The sequence below is a fragment of the Sus scrofa genome, chromosome 4 (assembly GCF_000003025.6).
Source record: "Sus scrofa isolate TJ Tabasco breed Duroc chromosome 4, Sscrofa11.1, whole genome shotgun sequence".
Classification (NCBI taxonomy): Eukaryota; Metazoa; Chordata; class Mammalia; order Artiodactyla; family Suidae; genus Sus; species Sus scrofa.
Genome location: NC_010446.5, coordinates 108,853,519 through 108,874,424, shown reverse-complemented (window position 1 = coordinate 108,874,424; position 20,906 = coordinate 108,853,519). Strand labels below are relative to the sequence as shown.

Sequence of the window (20,906 nt, the reverse complement as noted above, 5' to 3'; positions counted from 1 at the left end):
ATTTGTTATGCTCAACTCTCACACAGTGGAAGATTGAGAAAACCCTCCATGTCACTGAGAAGGGACCGGGTAATGGAGTGCAGTGTAGCCATTGAAAAGAAGGAACAGCTCTTTACATGTTAAGAAAAAAAAAAGATGCCTAAGATACAATATTAAGTGAAAAGTGCAAGCTGCTGAACAGACTTGTGATGATGCTCTATTGGTGTACAGTAGAATGTGGGTGTGCTCACACACGGGAGCTCGTGTACATTTACATATGTCTCTGGAAGAAAACCCCATGAACTGGTCTTAGTCATTGCCCCTGGGAAGGTGCACTTGATAACCAAGGGACTGGGCATAGAGGTGGGAGGAGGTATGCTCTCCCCGGAAAATCTTTTTTTGCAGCTTTTAAAGTTCTTCATGTACCTTGTTGAGGATGTTCAGGAGGCCCGATGCCTAGTGCTCCGAGTTCCCACCTGAATTCTGGACCAAGGGAGAAATAAGGAGCACTCAGCAGGTAGAGGACAAAGTATCATCTTTATTACAAACACAGGCCACACTAGAGAATCGATACTGGATATGCTTAGACTGTAGCTGCGGAGAAATGAGAAGTAGGCTTCGAAACCTCGACCTCAGTGATTGACAGAGCCGCACCCAGGATTCGCAGAAGAGACTATGTGCTCTTTGAAAGCTGCGCCCAAGAGATTTAAAAGGAAAGAAGAGGGCACGCTAGGCCTGGCCTGTTTCCCATCCCCAGACCCACTCATCAGGTCACTCCACCTCCACCGGGCGTTACTGAGAAATGTCCTCAGTGGAACTCAGCCTACAGGGAAGCAAGCGGGAGTGGAAAGGAAGCATCCATAACAAATGTCTCTTAAAAATACAGTAAGAGGGAGTTTCCCAACGTGGAGCAGCGGAAACGAATTTGACCAGGAACTACGAGGTAGCGGGTTCGATCCCTGGCCTCGCTCAGTGGGTTAAGAATCTGGCGCTGCTGTGAACTGTGGTGTAAGTTGAAGATGCGACTCGAATCCTGCATTGCTGTGGCTGTGGTGTAGGCCGGCAGCTGTGGCTCAGATTAGACCCCTAGCCTGGGAATCTCCATAGGCCGCAGGAGCGGCCCTAAAAGCAAAAAAAAAAAAAAAAAACAGTAAATGCTATCCTTGAAAATCGAGTTAAGGAAATTCAAGTTCAAAGAGATGCAATTAGTTTATCCAGTGTCTCCCAGCTAGTATGTGACAGAACAAAATTTAAATCAAGTCCTCTGACTTCAGATTCCTTGCATCTTGCCTTTCCACCAAGCTGGCCCAGAGCTGGTGTGGTGGCAGAGAAACTGGAAAGGTGAGGTCAGGTGACATGAGGGGGAGAGCGTGTTCACTCTGAGATGGAGCCGCTGCTCCTGACAACTGGATTTGGAGGAGAAGAGGGAACTGACAGAGGAGCCGGCCCTCTGAGTGGGACAGCAGGTCCAGGAGGAAGACTGTCTTGGCCAGAGACGGCAGCTCGGCAGCGCGGCCAGCTGCCGCACGAGGGCAGCAGAGCGCCAGGAGTGCCCTTCGCGAGCGCCCTGTCCCTCCACCCTCCCCGCTGCTGCAGGGCGTCTGGCTGTCACCTGAAACTCCGAGATGACTTCAAACAATTCTGCCAACCTCGAAGTTAGAAGCTACACCAGCTTTCCAGTGGAGGGCCGGTGCCCAATGAACGGCTACGAGAGGAGGCAGAAGCATCGCCCTATGACCACTTGTACATGAAATACCAGATTAATTGCTCTTCCCTCTGCTTTCTGGAAGCTTCCCATTTTTTAACAGCACAACCCTGCGTTTACAAAGACTTGGGGGTTTTGTTTGTTTGCCTGTCTCCGTCGTGAAAACCGGTGCACAAAAAGCCTTTGTGGAGAGTGAAACGGGTAATTCAATAATGAATCATAGGTTGAACAAGACTTTGCTGGGTATGGGAAGAAAAGGGGCTCTGGGACCCTCGATCATGGAACCAAAACAAACTGTCGAGTTCTCAGGGGACATAGTTTTCCAGGTGGGTGAGTGTAAATCGACCAGGACATTCTGGGTGCCGTCATCTTTCCTGGAAGATTGCTGTCTGCTCTCTTGCCTTGTGCAGTAGCATGTCCTAATGAGCCCAGACCAGATTGCTATTTGCTATTTGCAGAACCGGTGAGCCAGTGGCTCCTTTATACAAATTCAGAACCTGGCCACAAGGGAGGACTTGGGGCAGTTTTGTGACTGAAGGGAAAGACAGTACTTGTTGATGCTGTTTGATCTAAGACTCTGGGAGGGAGGGGGACCAGCTGTGTGGGAACCCAGTGAATGGCAGGAATGGGCTGGCACCCACGTACCCTCCCCCTCCCCGCCTCCATCAGGCTTTGAGTTGAATGGCTTTGAGTTCCCTACCTATGGCAAGAAGGGCTTGGGGAGGAGGCTGGAGGAACTGTGTTCATAAAAGACCCTGTTAGAGCTGGAACCTGAACGTGCAGCGCAGGGCATGTGCCGAATCGTGCCAAGAGCCAGTCTCCCTGTCCCACCCCTGCCCAGATCAAGTGGCCGCTGAGCATCCTGGGTACTGAGACTGGCCAGCACCCTATTTGAAGGGACTGGAAGAGAGGGATTTTGATGAGGGCAGTGGAGGCAGTGATGGGGAGACCCTGGGGTCTCCCTGAAATAGCAAGAGAGACGCCCTATAGGGAGAGAGGGAGCTCTCTTATTTGGGAGCTAAGAGTTTGGGTCATTCTAGCATTAATGACAATATCATCTCACTTGCGCCACAACTGCTGATGCCTTGGTCTTGCTTTGTCTTTCCTGATATGTATGAATAGTTCTCTTAGTTTATCACCCCTTGGTTTCTCACTGACCAAAAGCAGCATCCCCTAATGGCAGTTCCCCATACAGGACAGTCTTTGCCTCAAGAGAATCTGAGGACCTCTGATTTAGCCTGTCTCCCTTTCTACTGGGTAGAGCCACGTGTAATACCAATTCAGAAGTAAATTGGAACATTACACTTGAAAAGAAGCTTTTCCAGAAATCCGTCCCCAGCGATAGTCTGAGAGACGTTAATCATACCTTGGAGTTCATTCAACACTGGGTCGGAAATTTATTGGCTAACAAATAAAACAGCAGTGATCTCCTGGCCCCCTGACCAAGATCTGACCCTCTCCTTCACTTCTGACTAGCCGAGGGCGTGAGAACTAAGATCTTGAGATCTTATCTGACCGTGGCCTTGCGCAGGCATGGCCTGGCAGAGGCCCTCTGGCTGCCACTATTCTTACCTAGCTGTTGCTAGCAAGGTTAGAGGGGCCTTCAGCACGCCTGAGATCAGAATCAGTTGGCCGGTTGTCATGGCAATTCTATTGTGGCATCATTTTATTTACGAGCTAAATAAAAGAAATCTTCGGTCCCATCTGTTCAGGATGAGCCATGTCCTCTTTGGAGTCAGGACACTGGAGAGAGCCTTCAAAGAGTTGTCTACTTTGTTGGAAATAGAAAAGGAAAACAGAATTAAGATTTATTGCCTACCTCTGCTGGGTGTTGCTGCAGCAAGAGGGACAAACACTGTCACGGGCCTTCTCAGGGACTAGACACCGAAGTTTGTTCTCAGGGCTGAAATCAGATCCTATGACTTCAAAGCTCATCCATCGGTCGGCAGGAAAGCTGGGAGCATGGTGCTTGTATTCGCCTCTCACCAAATGTTGGTGATGTGAATGCAGCTGGACCCCTTCAGAACCCAGAAGGGACCCAGTTCAGGCTGCCGTGTTTCAACTGGCTGAGTGTGAGGAAGCGGGCTGTGGCTCAACCACATACAGCTCCTTGCTAAAAAGAACAGGGTTGGGTTCTATTGCCTCAACTTTCATGGTACCATGCATCTCCTTTAGAGCTCTTACTAGCTGACAGTTTCGTGTGTGTGTGTGTGTGTGTGTGTGTGTGATGGTTTGCCCACCTCCACTCTATGTTTTAAGCTCCATCAAGACAGAAGCTATTTCTTTGGTTCTTCAGTGTATCCTAGCTTCTGACATAGTCTTTAACGAATGAATAAAAAACCCTAGGGACTATGGGATCCTTAATTTATAGAGAAGAAAAAAAGGCTCAGAAGAGCAACAAATTGCCCAAGATCATGCCTGAAAGAAGTGAGAATGTTTTTTGCAAAAACCTAGACTCCAGTTGTGTCCCAGAGGGAGTGCTCTTGGGCAGAACTGAGCCAGATGTTGCTGAGTCTTCACCCCCCCACCTTGGCAGTTCCCACAGCTCTTAGAGGACAAAAGGCCAGGAGTGCCGTGGGAGCCGCCGCTTTGACTTCTCAGAGTTCCTGCTCTGGCCATGGGGCCAAATTATTACAGAGAGAGAGTAAGAAAGCTCAAGGCCGTAGCTTTGGATTTCAGAGTCTTCCAGCTCGAGGCCCTTGTGTCTCATTAACAGGTGTTTCTGGGTTTGCTTGTTTTCTCTCTTTCTCTAAAATGTTTTCCTACATTTCCAATACCCCACGGAGGGTGGAGTCTGTTTTGTAATTACACCTACAGTCTCTCCATGGCCCGAGGTATTTCTGTGGTTTCTGAGCATAAAAAGAAAACCAACAAAAACCTATTGGCTAAATGGAGGCCCCTGTGTCAGCTGTTCTCTCTATCCTGTGTCCACTTGAGAAGTTAGCAGATTCATCCCCCAGGGGCCTTGAGGATTTGGGCTTGTCTGCCGCGGGCCCTAGGAAAGGTGGGTAGATCCACACCCCGCTTCGGAATGAAGGTCCTCTGTGTAGAAATGGGGAGCCCTAAAGACCAGGGAGCTGTGGGCCCAGGGCCCAGGACAGAAGAGCCAAGGAGGGAACTTACCAGGGGTGTGGGGACCGCAGAAGAGGCTTGGTTGCTTTTCTGGCTTCTAGCAAGGCCTTTACCTGCAATCACCCAAGGGCAGAAGAAGGCACAAAGCTGAAAGGCCAGCCCTCCTCTGGCTCAAGGTGGGGGCCTGTCCTTTTCCACTCCTGACCCTTCTCCAGGGACCTTTCTAGCCTGCTTCCCCAGGGGCCCCAAAAGCTCCTTTTATTGTTTGTTTTTTGTCTTTTTGCCACTTCTGGGGCCGCTCCCTCGGCATATGGAGGTTCCCAGGCTAGGGGTCCAATCGGAGCTGTAGCTGCCGGCCTACACCACAGCCACAGCAACACGGGATCTGAGCCACGTCTGTGACCCACACCACAGCTCACGGCAATGCCAGATCCTTAACCCACTGAGCAAGGCCAGGGATTGAACTCACAACTTCATCGTTCCTAGTCAGATTCGTTAACTACTGCGCCACAACGGGAACGCCTCCAGAAGCTCCTTTGACAGGAGCTTGGCGTCTGGTCCCTCAAGGTGAACCAGAAGTTTCCATCAAGAAACAGACCTGCCTCCCACAGCGTGTGCCGGGGAGGCGGGTGGCCCTCCAGACACGGTGCCTGCGGAGTGCTCGTCTCAGGTCTACACACACACACACACAGAGTGCTCCCTTCTTTTAGCGCTGCACCTGAGACATATGGAAGTTCCCAGGGCGTCAAATCTGAGCTGCAGCAATGCTGAACCTTAACCCACTGAGAGAGGGGAGGGATTAAAGCCTCATCCTCATGGATCCTGATGGGGTTCGTTACTGCTGAGTCACAGCGGAAACACCTTGTTTTTCACTTTAGGCTGCCCTGTAGTCTCTGGAGTTCCCGGGCTAGGGATCAGATCAGAGCTGCAGTGGCGACCTGTGCCACAGCTTCAGCAAGGCAGGATCCTTAACCCACCGTGCCGGGCTGGGGATCCAACCTGCGTCCTGGTCCTGCAGAAACACCGCCAATCCTCTTGCACCACAGCGGGAGCTCCACATTCACTCATTTGAAAGCCTCCCCTTGACCCCTTTCACTTTCCCCAATTCCCACCACCGCCAAACCGCTACCTACCCCTTCTATTCCTTTGACTTCGCCTCCGATTGAACAAATGACTGATTATAGAGATGATCCCCAGGCCCGTGATCAGAATGCAGACGATGAGAATGGACGTCCTGGAAGGAACCAGACATGGCCCTTGGAGGAAACCACCTCCAGGTTCTCTAGGCAGGGTCCCCTCTCCCGGGACCTGTCCCCTCTCCCCGCCCCTGCCCCCACCCAGTCCCAGCAGCTCCTGGCAGCCGGATTCCTTTAGAGCATCTCTCTCCTCCAGACCACACTTGATTGGACCAGGGGCGGGGGCGGGGGTGAGGGGGGGTCTGACCAAGCTGGGCGCAGCCCCCTCCTCAGAAACTAACATGGACCTGGGAGTTGGGGGAGCTGGTCTCAGGCAGGCTAGGCTCTTGAACAGGGAGAAGAAAACTCGGGAGCTACAAATAGGTATCTTCTCCCGTGACAAAAACGAAACATAAGACTGGCACAGAGAGCAAAGAGGCAAACACCCCGTACGAGTGGCAGATTGAGATGGAGCTAAGTGCCGAGGGCGCGCCTGACCATTTCTGAGGGTGGCCGTGTTTCTGCCCCCGCACTTCCTCAGACACTGCTCTCTCCTTATGAAGAATTCTCCTCTTGAATTAAAATAGCTGGAGGCGGAGTTCCCGTTGTGGCTCAGCGGGTTAAGAACCCCACATAGTGTCCCTGAGGATGCAGGTTCGATCCCTGGCCTCATTGCTGCAGCTGCAGCTTGGGTTATGACTGTGACTCAGATCTGATCCCTGGCTTGGGAGGGAGCTCCGTATGACGCGGGGCAGCCAAAAATGAAAATGCTTTGGCGTAGCCGAGATGCGGCTCGGATCCAGGGTTGCTGTGACTTTAGCTCCGATTCAACCCCTAGCCTGGGAACCTCCATATACGGCACGTGCAGCCCTAAAAAGAAAAAGAAGGAAAAAAAAAAAAAAAAGCTGGAGGGCATTTTCGCTGCTTGCAACCAAGAGTCCTAAACTATATTCTTTTGAAAGAAAGCAAACAGTCACTTGAAGATAGATGGTTCAGGAGGAGAAACAACACACGGCTGAAAGCAGCAGGGGCGAATCAGTGGTCAGGTTGTATTGTCACTGTATTGCCCACCCGCAGTCCGTTCGTCTCCTAAAGTTCCCACTCACCTGGAGTGATCTGCCTTGTGGACAACTTTGGAAGCCCTGCAGCTTCTGTTCTTGCTGCCTGATAGGTCTGTGTCAGAAAGGATTTGCTGAGAGTCAAATAAGACCCACCCCCAGCCCCTTGCTTTGTCTTCTGCACCTCTGCCCAGCATTCTCACGGTCTCCCGGGAGCAAGTGCCCTGGGGACGGCTGGGTCAAGCGGAAGCACCGGGTCCCGCTGTATAAATGTGCCCCGCACAGGGCAGAAGGTGGAGGGAACAAGCAGGTGCTGAAATCCAGCCCCTCCGCGCTTTGCCAAATTACACACCCTGCCACCTGGCTTTGTGCACCTGGGGAATGGGGCGCCTTTTCCAGATTTGCACAGAGGCTCTGTGTTGACTAGAAGCAGCCCGTGGTTTGAGAGTCCCAGGCTGAAGCACAGGTATCAGAGGGCCAGTCCTGTCCTTCAGAACTGATCAGTAGGTAACACAATTGCCACATCGTGCTTCGGATGTCCACCAAAACCCTCTGGGAGAAGGGCCACCATAGCCAGCCACATTGCCACCTGTGATGAGACCAGGGCGGGGGGTGGGATGTCCGTGTTTCATTTACAGTAAGGAGCACATTTAGGTGAGACCTCTCTCATCCTGAGCCCAACACTCAGGACAGACCACATGGGCTAAGTAAAAGCAGAACCACCCAAAGTAGAAACAGAGTAGGTGCAAAGGCCGTCGCACAGTCAGTAAGCGGCTAAAACCTACGGGCTGAGTGTGAGCGAGGCTCTCTAGCACCAGGAGGGGACTCTCCAGAGTGTCCCTTAAGTCCTCTGGTGCATTTTCCTACTGGCTTTGTGCTCAGGATTGCCTGGAAAAAGACAGCCCTTCTAGAAACGGAAATAATGAGGAGCCACAGGAGGGAAAAGAAGAGAAAGGCAGCGCTTTCTGCGAGCAATGTGCCCAAGAGGGGCTTTCTGGTGGGAAGGGAGGCTCTCAGCCTTGGACACAAGAACTTTGGTGACCATCTGGGGACCCCACGCCTTCGCCCTGCCTCAAAGGAGCCACACCCAGGCTTCGACAGACTCCCCCCATCCCCCTGTGCAGTGCCACTCCCACCCAACACCCTCCTGGTGCCAACTGCACTCCTTAAAAGAAAGCACCGCCCCTTGGACCATATTTGTCCCTGTAAGTTATGAAACCACTGGAAGTGGACGGATTTTGAAGGGGCTTGTCCAGGGGCCTAGACTGCTTTTTACAGCATCGGTCACTTCTCAAGGGGTGAATCTTCAAGATTCTAGACTTTGCAGGCAAAGATGTCACCCAAGTTCCACAAGCCAGAGGGCTCTGAGTGGGGAGAGGTTCCAAGAGCACCCTGGGGGCCCAGACAGTCTCCTCTTCCCCAGATTCCAAGGGCAGCACCTGTAGCGGCTGCCCTGCTCCGGAGGGAAGGACAGACCAGTTCACCCCAGAGCGCCTAGGGGAGCGAGAGTTGGTGCTCAGGAAGTATTTAGCACATTCAGCACTAGCTAATGCCCCCTGCTGTGGGTCACGCCCACTGGGCCCCGACAGGCTCCTTACCTTTTCCAGACCAAAAATTTTTGGCCAGGGCTCTTCTGTTGTCCGTCACGACCAGCTCGGTGAAATCCATGTCATCCCTGGCGAAGTCCCTCTGGATGCCACACCAGTACCAGCCTGTGTCCTCCTTGGTCAGACAGGACACGGTGATAATGAGCTGGTTTCCTGTGTCCTGCAGGACCACCCGGTCAGTGCTATTGGGTGTGAAGGCGAGGATGTTGCAATAGTCTCGGAAATAACCTCGGCACCAGTATTTGCGGTGGTCCTTATAGTGGGCATCGTAGTGGCAGATGGCGGAAGCTGTGTCCAGCACAAAGCTTTCCTTGACTTTCTCATCCATGACCATGGCATCTGTGAAAACACACACACGCACACACACGCACACACACACACACACGCACACACACACACACCCCATTACTCTTTTTAGACACATTGCAGTTCCTGAATCCTCAAGGAGAATTAATTAAACCATTGGAAGCTGATTTTTGCCAGCTTTGGATTGGCAACCGTTATGGGCTAAATCGTGTCCCCCTAAAGTATATACTTTGACTCATGACCAGCCAGTGCTTTGGGCTGTGACCGTATTTGGACTTAGAGCCTTGAAGAAGGGAATTAAGTTCAAACAAGAGAATTAGAAGGGACCCCAATCCAACCTGACGGGTGTCCTAATAAAGACGATGAGGACACAGACGACAGAGGGGTGACCATGTGAGGGCCCAGTGAGAAGGCAGCCCTCTGCAAGCCAAGGAGAGAGACCTCAGGAGAAACCAAACCTGCCGACGCCTAGAGCTTTGTCTTCCAGCCCCATCACTGCAAGGCAACACATTTCTGTGGTTTAAGCCACACCATCGAGGGTCGTTACAGCAGGCCTAGCAAGCCAACACGGCAGCCCTGGAGAAGCCTTCTTCCCTGGCCTGAGAGTAAGTGACAGATGGGATCCCCTTCTGCAAGGATATTGGGGGGCTTTCATGTTGCGTGGTGGGAGGCTTGAAGAATGGAGGCTCCCGGCCCCCCACTCCACCTTGGCCCCCACTAAGAAAGAAAGGAAGATTAAAACAGAAACAGACTCACAGACAGAGAAAACCAATGTATGGTTACCAGAGGGGAAAGAGTGGAGGGAGGAAGAGGAGTTTGGGGTGAACAGATACACAGTACTGGGCATAAAACAGATAAACAACAAGGACCTGCTGTATAGACTAGGGAACTCTATCCAATATCTTGTAATAACCTATAACAGAAAAGAGCCTGAAAAAGAATGTGTGTGTGTGTGTGTGTGTGTGTGTCTACACACATACATGTATATATATACATACATATATACACACAGGTATTTTCAGGTATGTATGTAAAACCGAATCACTCTGCGGTACACCATCACAACATTGCAAATCAACTGAACTTCCATTTTTTTTAAAAAGAAAGTCAGGTGGTTCGGAGGCTTCTGCTGGCTGTGTTGGGCTGAAAACAGAGGAGTCAGACTCTGCCCTGTCCTCAGGGGCTAAGAACTTCATATTTCCTCCACGCAAAACTGGTGTGGACACCTCTGCTGTCTCAGGATGTTGCATCACGAGGAAGTTGTGCCCACTCCGTCCAGCTTGACCGTGGCTGGGGAAGTGTCTGACCAAGGAGACCTGATGGGCTACAGAGCCCACGCCTTCTTCAGCCTTCCAGACGCCTGCTCGGTTCCCCTCAAATGCTGCCTCAACCGTAGCCCACACTGGGTGGGACCAGCCTACAGAGCAGGCTGGGCTCTCCGATATCATTTGACATGATGTGATATTTTGTTCTCATATCAACCCCGTGAGGAAGCTCGTGCAAAGCAGAGGCACGGTAACTCCCAAAGGTCACGAGGCTAGAGGGCAGTGGAGCGGGGGCCAGCCTGGTCCTCTGAGTCTCATCTTTGGGGTCAGGCATGGACACAAAGTGGAAAGTCCCATCCTCACACATCAGCACAAACGTGTTCAAGGGGAGAAGGGGGAGGGAAGGGACCTTAAACTGAAAGGGAGAATACAGAGCCTTCATTTCAGCTGAGGGTTTCCAATTCCCCACTGCGCTTTTATGAGAGGTAAGAACAAAGAACTCATTTGGACCAGACCTAAGTTCACCTCCTTTTATTTTCCCAGCCTGGTCCTTCTGGTGAGTTGAGCTAATAAGCAGAAACTCCAAGTAGAAAAGGAGAAGGCAATGCAAGGTCGCTGGGAAGCTTGAGGCTGGAGATGTTCCCTCCCCATCTCTTACCTGAAACGACAGTCAAGGAGAGCAGAATGAAGAGCCCCATGGCTGGAAGGAAGTGAACCTTCAACTGGGATGACCAGACGGACCCAGGGGGTCTTCGGCGTTCTGGATCTGTTTAAAAGAAACAGACGTCTTGGAGCTTAAGATGGTTTCATCCTGTTTGGAGAGACCATGGGAAAGGAGGACCAACCAGTTAATCCAAGAAGTGCCACTATGTACAGGTATCTGGGTTGTGCACTGCACAAGGGTCCCTCGTCAGAGGGATGCCATACATGGACATAAGCTTACTTCTATAGTAATGTGGGGCAACTGAGAAAATTCTGGGCTTCCCAGCAGAGCCCAAACAATGGAGATCCCCCTCTTAGATAAATCCACTCTGGAACACAAGGCCTTGTCCACACGCAGAAGAGCATGTGCACACATAACCTCACCAGCACGTACTCGGCTTTGTGACTGTGCTGTCCTGCCAGTGGTCCAGGTGTCACCCGAGGCCAGGCCTCTTGTCTGTCCACAACTCTTGGAGGCCCAGTTCCTGTTCAGCTGAGAGGAAGACTAGGACGGAGATTCATAACTACCCTGCCTCCCCAGTGACCACTGCAGCCTCATCTGGGGAGTGGGTTGGGGCTGGAGCCTGCAGCTGTCAGTGGCAGATGTGCCTGGCATCTGGAGCATGTGAGCAGATGAAAGTGTGGGTGTTTGGGCACCAGCAGCCAGGCCGCAGCCTATAGACATCCTGAAGATTTTCCTGGGCAGAGCCAGATCAAGGCTCTCTGTCTATGCAGCAGAAGCTTCCCCTGATTCTTAATGGGAATCATATGACCTGGCCACTGATTTTTAAAGTTTTTTTTTTGTTTTGCTTTGATTTTTAGGGCTGTACTTGCAGCATATGGAAGTTCCCAGGCTAGAGGAGCTGCAACTGGCAGCCCACACCACAGCCACAGCAACTCCAGATCCGAACCGCATCTTCGATCTACACCGTAGCTCATGGCAATGCCAAATCCCTGACCCACTGAGGGAGGCCAGGGATTGAACCTGCATTCTCATGGATACACAGTGGAGTTGGTTTCCTCTGCAACACAAGGGGAGCTCCCTGATTTTTAAAGTTGGAATTATAGAACCACCCTCGGGTGAACTTCAGCGGAATGCTTACTCAGCACGTCCCAGAGCGACAATTATTCATCAAGGGCCAGAAGTGGGTGGCTGCCCAGGTTTTGAAGAACGTCCTTTCCTGCAGAAGAGGACCCTGTGTCTAATTCACACCAAGTCAGCATACGGGCCAGCATCACAGTTCTTGTTTCACCTGCATCATTGCAGGGACTTTGCCTCTATTGCCTCATCTCTTCCTCATGAGACCTTTATGAGGTCAACAATCAAACTACAAGGGGAGAAAAAGGAAGGGTGCAAGAATCTACAGATGAAAGGCGGCTTAAGAGACACCCTGACACGACTGCAACACGTGGAACTTTTTTGGATCCTGGCTGAAGCAAACCATTGAGAAAATTTGGACAGTGACTAGGTAGCTGATGCTAGAGGGAAATAATTGTTAGGCTTTTTCCAAGGTGACAGTGACCTTGCCATAGTCAGCCTCTGAGATGCCTCCTGGCATTCACGCCATTGTAGAGCCCCTTCCTTTGACACAGGTATTATTAGTTTCATCTTACAAATGAGAAAGATGGAGGCTCAGTTTAAGTAATGGCTAAGATTGAGTTCACACAGCTAGGGTAGCCACCAGGGGGTGGGGGGTGCTGAATCTGAAAAGAAAAAAATATTCTTTCCATCACTTGATTCTGCTTCCCCAGTAGCAACAACTGCAAAACTATGGACCCCTTTGGAGTTTACAAAGGCCTTTTACATCTGCCATGTCACCTGAGCACTTGGGGCAAGATGCAGCCTAATTTTCTTATTCCCATCATCCCATACAGTATCTAAGGGCAGGGTTTCTCTAGAAAATGTGCATTTGTTGCTTAGAAACTGAACATTCAGAGGGACCGTGGCCAGACCACATATAAAAATAGAACTCTGGCCCGCAACCAGCCCAGGAAACCAGCCCCTTATCTATAGTAACTGGCCCAGGAAGCCAGCCTGATGTAAACCAGACTTATAGGAAGTGAGACCATCATTCCCAAGAACAATCCGGTGAGCCAAACAATAGTCCTTGTAACAATTGGCCTCGAGTGGCCAGGACCTGATGAATCACTGAGCGCTTCCCTAATTTTTGTCCAATGAGGGACCAACCAGAAAAAGCCAACCCCCCTAAGCAGTCACACAAGGATGCCCCACTTCAGCCCGCCTGCAGGCCCCCCAGGCCGATGGGCTCCAGTCAGGATGGACCTGCAGCCTTTTTTCTACAACGTAGAAGGACCCCACTCCTTGGCCTGCCTTTGAGTCTCTGCCAAAAAGCAAGGGGTGGCGGCTGACTCCCGTGCTATCGTAAGCTCAGAATAAATAGCCTGTGCTTCTCTCACTTGGTTGGGCTTCACTCATTTCCACAGTTGACTTGATTAAAAAAATTGGGTAAATTGAAGTTCCCATTGCGGCACAGTGGAAACTAATCCAACTAGAAACCATGAGGTTGCAGGCTCGATCCCTGGCCTCGCTCAGGGGGTTAAGGATCCAGCATTGCTGTGAGCTGTGGTGTAGGGTGCAGATGCAGCTTGGATCCCGTGTTGCTGTGGCTGTGGTGTGGGCCAATGGCTGTAGCTCCGATTTGACCCCTAGCCTGGGAACCTCCATATGCTGTGGGTGCAGCCCTGAAAAGCAAAAAAGCAAAATAAAATAAAATAAAAAATAAATTGAGTAAATCAGCCCAGAGACTTAACATCAACCTTTGTTCTAGCGAATTCGTATGGAGGAGGAGGGAGCCAACCTCGGTTTGGTCTGGGTGGTCTTTTCACCGTGTTCCTTTTAAAATGAAAGCCCAGCAGCCGCTCATGCTGATGTTTAGCTGGAGGGAGCTGGGCAGGAGGCAGACTTGGCAAAACTCCTGGGACACTAATCTCTAAACTTGAAACCAGAGTGGGTCTCGCTGCTTCTGGTCCAGCTCCTTACCAGTGAGTTTTGGTTCATCTTTTTTTTTTTTTTTTTTTTTTTTTTTTTAGGGCCACACTCACAGCACATGGAAGTTCCCAGGCTAGGGATGGAATTGGAGCTGTAGCCACCAACCTACGCCACAGCCACAGCAATGTCAGATTCGAGCTGCCTCTGCAACCTACACCACCGCTCACAGCAACGCTGGATCCTTAACCCACTGAGCGAGGCCAGGGATCAAACCTGTGTCCTCATGGATATTAGTCAGGTTCTTAACCCACCGAGCCACAATGGAAACTCCGGTTCATCTTTTTTGAGCTCACACCAAAAGCCATTTCACCGTAAGGGCCTCTTCTGGGCTGGCAGAGCCCCTTCACTCAAGAGGTTCCCATGGAAAGAAAAGAGGGAGAAGAGAGAAGAGGAGGAAGAGAAGGGGGGGGATGTTTTTCTGAAACTCAGGAAATACAGCTTGTCTGAGGACACCGCATGATCTGGGATGGACTGCTGTTCTCTTTGGGGGGGAAGCAGACACTTCAACTCAAGTTTCCAAAAAGGGCAAAGTTCCAAGTGCTGCTACAGCCTGAGAACCAGCCAGCCCTGCCCTCGAGTCTCCCCACGGGGCAAAGGCGAGTCCTGGGCAGAACAGTGTGCCAGGGACACCCGGTGCCCCAGTGTAAACCCAGGGCCTGGTCCTGAGGGGCATTTTAACTAAACACAAAAATTAATTCAGGGCGAAAAGCCTTAAATCAAACAAGAGGGTACCGTTAAGAAAAAAAATTGGAGGCGGGGAAGGTTTGTTTTTTTGAAAGCAAAAACTACCCCAAAATGTTGACAGGGAGCTTATCAGGACAAAAGTACCCTCCCATGTCCAGGAACCCCCAGAAATGGTGGGGTGCACCCTGCTCCTCTGCCCGGAACAGAGGACTGGGAATGGCACCAGGCCATGGCTATTGGGGTGCCCAACTCCGCCTGGTACTAGCACAAAAGTGCATGTGGGCTTTTAAACATCCCAGATAGAGTTGATCCTTCCTGGGCCGACAAGGCGCGACACAGGACACTTCCCTGCAGTGAAATGTTAACAAGATAAACATGGTTATCAGACTCTGGCCTAAGATCAGCGGTAGGATAAACTTGCAGGATATTGGCTAAGAATTCATTGAGAGAGAGAAAAAAAAAATGTTTTCCGTACACTTATCCTCTTTGATGTGGTTTAACTGAAATCTCCATCCTGCTGCTCTTCATCAAGTTAATACATTTATTGTTGGGGGTGACGGGCCACAGCTGCCGATTTGAAGAGCCCCCTCCGAGGTGCCACCTCGAATCTCCAGAGCCACACTCAGTACCCGAATGAAGTGACCAGAACTCTGTTGCTGTCTGATGTCCTGATTAATGAGAGATCAGCAATCGTAGCTAAGGCCAAAACCCCAGCAGTCTGTGACTATACAAACCAGAGTTTGTACCCAGGTGTCTGTTCATTGTACCTAAGCTGAACTTAAGAGTTTGGACTTTGTAGAAGTTACAGGTCCCTCTGCATGTCTACGGAGAGTAGCAAGAAGCTTGGGCTCTCTCACAAGGCAGGGCTGTGTTTATTTATTTATTTATTTTGTCTTTTTAAGGCCACACACGTGGCACATGGTGGTTCCCAGGCTAGGGCAACGTCAGATCCTTAACCCACTGAGCGAGGCCAGGGATCAAACCTGCAACCTCACGGTTCCTAGTCGGATTCATTAACCACTGAGCCACGACGGGAACTCCAGGGCTGCATTTAAATCCTGGCTCTCCTACTTGTTAACTGTGTGATCGTGGACAAGTTACTTAACCTCTCTGTGCCTCAGTTTTTTTCTTCTGCAAAATAGCGCTGATAATAATGGTGGGACCTCAAAGACTGTGAGGGCCAAAAGAGATAATGCACGCCCCGGGGGAGGGATAAATTAGGGGTTTGGGATTAAAATACACAGACTACCATATATAAAATAGATAACCAACAAAGATCTAGCGTATAGCACAGGGAACTGTACTTAACATCTCATAGTAACCTATAAGGGAAAAGAATCTGAAAAAGAACAGATTTGTGTGTGTGTGTGGGTGTGGGTGTGGGTGTGTATAACTGATTCACTGTGCTGTGCATGTGAAACTAATAGAACGTTGTAAATCAACTGTACTTCAATTTTTTTTTTTTTGTCTTTTTGCCATTTCTTGGGCCGCTCCCACGGCATATGGAGGTTCCCAGGCTAGGGGTCCAATCAGAGCTGCGGCCGCCAGCCTACACCAGAGCCACAGCAACGCAGGATCCGAGCCGTGTCTGTGACCTACACCACAGCTCACGGCAATGCCGGATCGTTAACCCACTGAGCAAGGGCAGGGATCGAACCCGCAACCTCATGATTCCTAGTCGGATTCGTTAACCACTGCGCCACGATGGGAACTCCTCAATTTTTAAAAAAGAAAAAAAAAGAGATAATGTATACAAAATGGTTAGTACATAGAAAGTGCTCAACAAATGATGGTTACCCAGTGTCTCTTTTTGCCGTGCTTCCACTAATCCTATTAAAATAAAACACCAGGACGCTCCTGCTATGGCGCAATGGGATAAGCAGTGTCTCTTCTCTAACACCTGATGAACTGTTCATAAAGCTGACAAATGCTCTCATCAGCCCTGGAAAAAAGGAGTCGGGTGTTGGGGGGCCGGGGTGAAGGTCCTAGAATTTACACAGATGAACAAGTCACATGACATCAGGTAGCAAGCAGCCTGAGTGCCAGGAGCAGCCAGCTGGGTCTGACCCTCAGCAAAGAGCTACACACTAGGTAGTTATCCTCTTTTATTTACTCAAATACACTGACAAGTGAGTTCAGCAATTTAAGTCCCCCTTAAACTCAGTTCATTCCTTGCATTCCCACCATCTTGCAGGCATCTGCCAAGAGCAGGGTTGTCCTCCTAGTTCCACGGTGGAGTAGAACTGGGTCAGCATCGGGTATGTATCCAGCCTGATTGGGCGCCTTTGGTCAGGATGTCAGTGGAGGCATCCTTCAAACTCCATCACTTCTGTTTGGGAGGGAGGGGCACAGGCAGCCGTAGCAGTAGAACACTGTCCTCAAGTCAGATATCCAGAACATCGAAAAGAAGGACGAGAAAGAAAATGAATTAGATCGTAGGGAAGGTGCAATTGGAGGCAGCCAGCCAAACGCTTCCCACCTGAGTGGAAGGCAGCAAAGACATGTGAGCCGTTGGCCCAGGTGGACAGACCCTCAAGTGTTTGTTGTTGTCGAATCCCAAGGTCAATGGGATGGACGGTCCTCTTTCATGAACTATTCAGAAGGCTTCTTAGTGCTTGGGTCCAAGGAATTAGAGGGCTGGCAAATCACACAGGCCTTGAGAATCAAAATGTAGGTTTCCTTGAACTTCTTTATTTTATAAGCATAGACGATAGGGTTCATCATGGAGTTAGCATGGGACAGCAGGATGCCCAAGTACAGCACAACTTCTGGCACTTCACCTTTAAAGTAGATGATACAGTTGATGATAGATAAAGGCAGCCAGGACAAGGCAAATAAGAAAAGAACCAGAAACAGAGACTTGGCTGTCTTGAACTCCCGTCCATAAAATGCACCTGTCTCTTTGGAGCCAGAGAAGTTATGATTGAGTTTGTGCCGGATGACATAGAAGATGTCAAGGTAGATGGCGCACATGACAACCAGGGGAATGAAAATCCAAGTGAAGAAGCTGAAGTAGACCATGTAGTCCATCCTCATGACGGAACGGAACTGGCAGGAAAGGAAGGTGAGGTTCCGGTGGTACTCTGAGGTCAGTTTCACGTTCCAGCCGAACATGGGGGTCAGGCCCACCAGGAATGACACCAGCCAGCAAAGGCCCAGAGCCAACCATATTCTTCGTTGAGTGGTGACCCTCCTGTATCTGTTGGAATGGAAGAGAGTCCGTGAGTTCCCAGCAGGAATGGCTAAAGGGTGGGGGCAGCTGGAGCTGGAGAGGGTTGGCCTTCTATGGTGATTTCAGCCAAACTCTACTGGATATGAAGACACAGTGAGCTGATGCGGACTGAGAAAAATCCAGCAAGTGTCTCTGGGAACTTTGCTAAGAAAGTACAACCTCCAGTGGACCTGGAGTTGCCTAGAGTTGGGGCTTGCAGGCCCCACTCCCAGTTCTATTTCTAGCTCAAGAATTCTTCAGTCCTTGGGGGGTGAGAGGTAGTGCAGTCTCCTGGGATGGCCTACCGGGGAGAAATCAGCTCCTCAAAGCACGTTGGCCTGCTGTGCACTGCTTGCCTGCTTGCTTCGCTTGACTGCTGTGCCGCTCTCCATAAATCAGACACTGCCCCTGCCCTCCTCCCCTCTCTATCTGTGTCTGCCCCTGCTTCTCTATTTGCACCACACTTGGTGTTTGCGTTAAGAGTCCGTGGAGTTGCCAAGGTCATGTTGAGGTGCTTCTAGGACCTTAAAAGACTCATCCAATCAAAAGTCACCATTTCTCCTTAAACCATTCTTCCTGACAACATTCTACACAGACTGCAAGAAGGAAACAGATTTTCCAGTACTATGGCCTCAGTAGACTTTCTCTCAATGAAATCTCATGACAAACGGGAGGTATTTTTATGATAATGTCCATTTGGTGGATGGTAATGGCACCACAGTAGTTAACCGCTACCATTGACTGAGTCTAGACTGTGTCCCGGGCATATTTCAAAGAGCTTTACCTGCATTGACTCACTTGATCTTATGAGGCAGGTGCAATTATCATCCTCATTTTATCATTGAAAAAAAAAAAAATGAAACAGACCAGCTAAGCAGCTTGTACAAGCTAAGAGTGGTGGAGCTAAAACTGGAAAGAGGTAAGTCTATGTTCAGAGCAGTTTGACCACTATGCTGAGGAAGTGAGGCAGAAAAAGGTGAATAACTGGCCCAAGATCAGACCTCAAGATCTGGGATTTGAAGCCAAGTCGGTGGCTTCCTCACCATGCACTTCCCACAAGAGAAGAGGAGAGACAGAGACCAGTGCAGCTCAGGACATCTGGGGAATTCGGTTTCTCTATCTGGCAGTCTGTTCTGTTCACATGGGCACACGAGAGGTTGTTACTACTTTCTGCCATGGAGAACTTTTTGGGCTCCATTCTCAACATGGAAGAGGAAGCAAAGTTAAGATAGGTTTAAAATAACCTACATTTGCAAAGAGCAAAACCATCAGTTTATCTCTTCTTCTTCTCTGTCTGCTTATCTTATCATCTGGTATGTTTCTGTCATTTCTAAAAATCAAGAGCATTTTTCACTATTTAAAGATGCATCAAGCTTTTATCATCCTTAGCCCCCCCACCCCCCTGGGATTCGAGCACTTCACTCCCATAGTTGGTGCGCGGGGTGGGGGTGGAGATGGGGGTGGTGCGGTCAGAGTGTCCTCTGCTTTCTAGTTCCTGAGCCTCAGCTCGTCCTTGCTAAACCCTCATCACACACCAAGCGGGGAGAAGAACCTCTTTCAAGCTCAGAGGCCAGTTTGGATTGGTTTCCACTCAAAAAGTCCAGGATCTGAACGTTGTAACCCCCTTCCCCAGGCACCCCTCGCACTGCTGCACGGCACCCCTCTTCAACCTAGTTACCTGACCGTGAGCTTGACCCGCAGGTATCGGTCCACGGCAATGGCTAGCAAGGACATGATGGAGGCGTGGGTGAAGATCAGCAGCAGGCAGGTCATGAGAAGGCAGCTATAAAAGTGGATCGTGACACCCAGGCTGACGACGATGGCCAAAGGCATGACCAGCACCCCAACAGCGATGTCAGCCAGGGCAAGGGAGACAATGAAATAGAAGGTGGTGGTCTTCAGGCTGGGGTTCAGCTTGACCACCCAGATGACCAGCACGTTGCCCACTATGGCGCAGAGCCCGATGAGAATCTCCACAGTGATGTAGGCCACACTGGCCAATGACACAGCAGTGCTGTTGACCAGCATCTTGCTCTCCAAGAGGAGCCTCCCAGGGGACAGATGTGCCCGCAGGATCCGCGTGGACCAGGGAGCCTAGCTCTTGCCCGACATCTTGCCAGAGTCCAGGGGCAGCAGCTGCAGTCCAGAACTCACCACTGGCCCATTCCTTCTCTGCGCTGGTGGAACCCCCTCTCTTGAAAGAGAGCCCATCACCGGGCCATCACTTCCAGCCCCGACATGGGCTACACGTCCCCGAGTTCCCAGAAGCCTGGAGGACAGTTCTGTGTGGGCCGAATGTGAAAGTGCCACGGCTCTCAGTTCCCCCACCTCCAGAGGGCTACTCGAGCTCCATCGAGATAAGCAGTGCTCTTCAGTGCTGTTTCAGGAAGTGAGATGGGCCAAGAGGAAGCCCAGAGCCAGGAGCCCTCGGCGAGAAGATGGAAAGAACGGGGTCGGGGTGGGGGGGGGATGTGTGTGGCATGAAGGAGGCTCAGCCTTCATTTACTCGGGGACCGGATAAGAATGTCACACTGGGTGGGAGAGGGGCTGGAGCACTGACTATGTCATGTTCTCGTTTTCTGCTAGCTTAGCAGAAAGATCCCGTGATAAGGACGTAAACAGAACATGCAGAGGAACAAGAAGTGGACATTGGTGGCAGGCTCTTAACCTCAGCCAGAATGGGCTGTTTCTGAGTGCAAGCTACAGACTGACAATCTGTGTCTACTCGAAGCTCACACGTTGAAATCTGCCCCTCAAGGTCAAGGCATTTGGAAGTGGGAGCTTTGGGAGGTTACAGGGTCATAAAAGGTCTTCATGAATGAGATTAGTGTCCCTTTAAGAGAGACCCACAGAGCTTTCTTGCCCCTTCCACCATCTATGTACAGGAAGTGGGCTCACACCAGACACGGGTTCTGCTGGGGACTTATCTTGGACTTCCCAACTTCCAGAGCTATAAGTAATAAATGTCTCTTGTTTCTAAGCCACTTAGTGTTGGGTATTTGGTTATATCAGCCCAGATGGATGACACAGTGCATAACGGCAAGTGCTGAGAATTCACCCACATGAATTGACCCTTCCCGGGGCACAGCTGGAACCCAGGCTTTGGATCAAAGATCTTTCGCCAAAGGGACA

At 50.6% G+C, this 20,906-nt stretch overlaps 2 protein-coding genes across 3 annotated transcripts in view; both read right to left on the bottom strand.

Annotated features, from left to right (window-relative positions):
* The window catches only part of TMIGD3 (transmembrane and immunoglobulin domain containing 3), a 56,697-nt gene continuing 39,114 nt past the window's right edge, over positions 3,324-20,906 (bottom strand). Inside the window, exons 3-8 of one of the 2 annotated variants that reach the window (NM_001243436.2) lie at positions 10,826-10,933; positions 8,588-8,935; positions 7,038-7,104; positions 5,890-5,990; positions 4,808-4,869; positions 3,324-3,455 (exon numbers count right to left, since the gene is read on the bottom strand). In NM_001243436.2, coding sequence (NP_001230365.1) covers positions 3,453-3,455; positions 4,808-4,869; positions 5,890-5,990; positions 7,038-7,104; positions 8,588-8,935; positions 10,826-10,865 — 621 coding nt within the window. In that variant the 5' untranslated portion in view covers positions 10,866-10,933 and the 3' untranslated portion in view covers positions 3,324-3,452. Of the gene's footprint in view, positions 3,456-4,807; positions 4,870-5,889; positions 5,991-7,037; positions 7,105-8,587; positions 8,936-10,825; positions 10,934-16,655; positions 17,763-20,906 lie in introns of those variants that run through there. The other variant, NM_001302771.1, reaches the window with a different exon arrangement.
* On the bottom strand, positions 16,656-20,125 carry ADORA3 (adenosine A3 receptor). The gene is made up of 2 exons (NM_001243435.2): positions 19,453-20,125; positions 16,656-17,762 (listed from the first exon to the last, which is right to left on the bottom strand). Exons 1-2 carry the CDS (start codon positions 19,800-19,802, stop codon positions 17,156-17,158), a joined length of 957 nt encoding a protein of 318 aa, NP_001230364.2. The 5' UTR covers positions 19,803-20,125; the 3' UTR covers positions 16,656-17,155.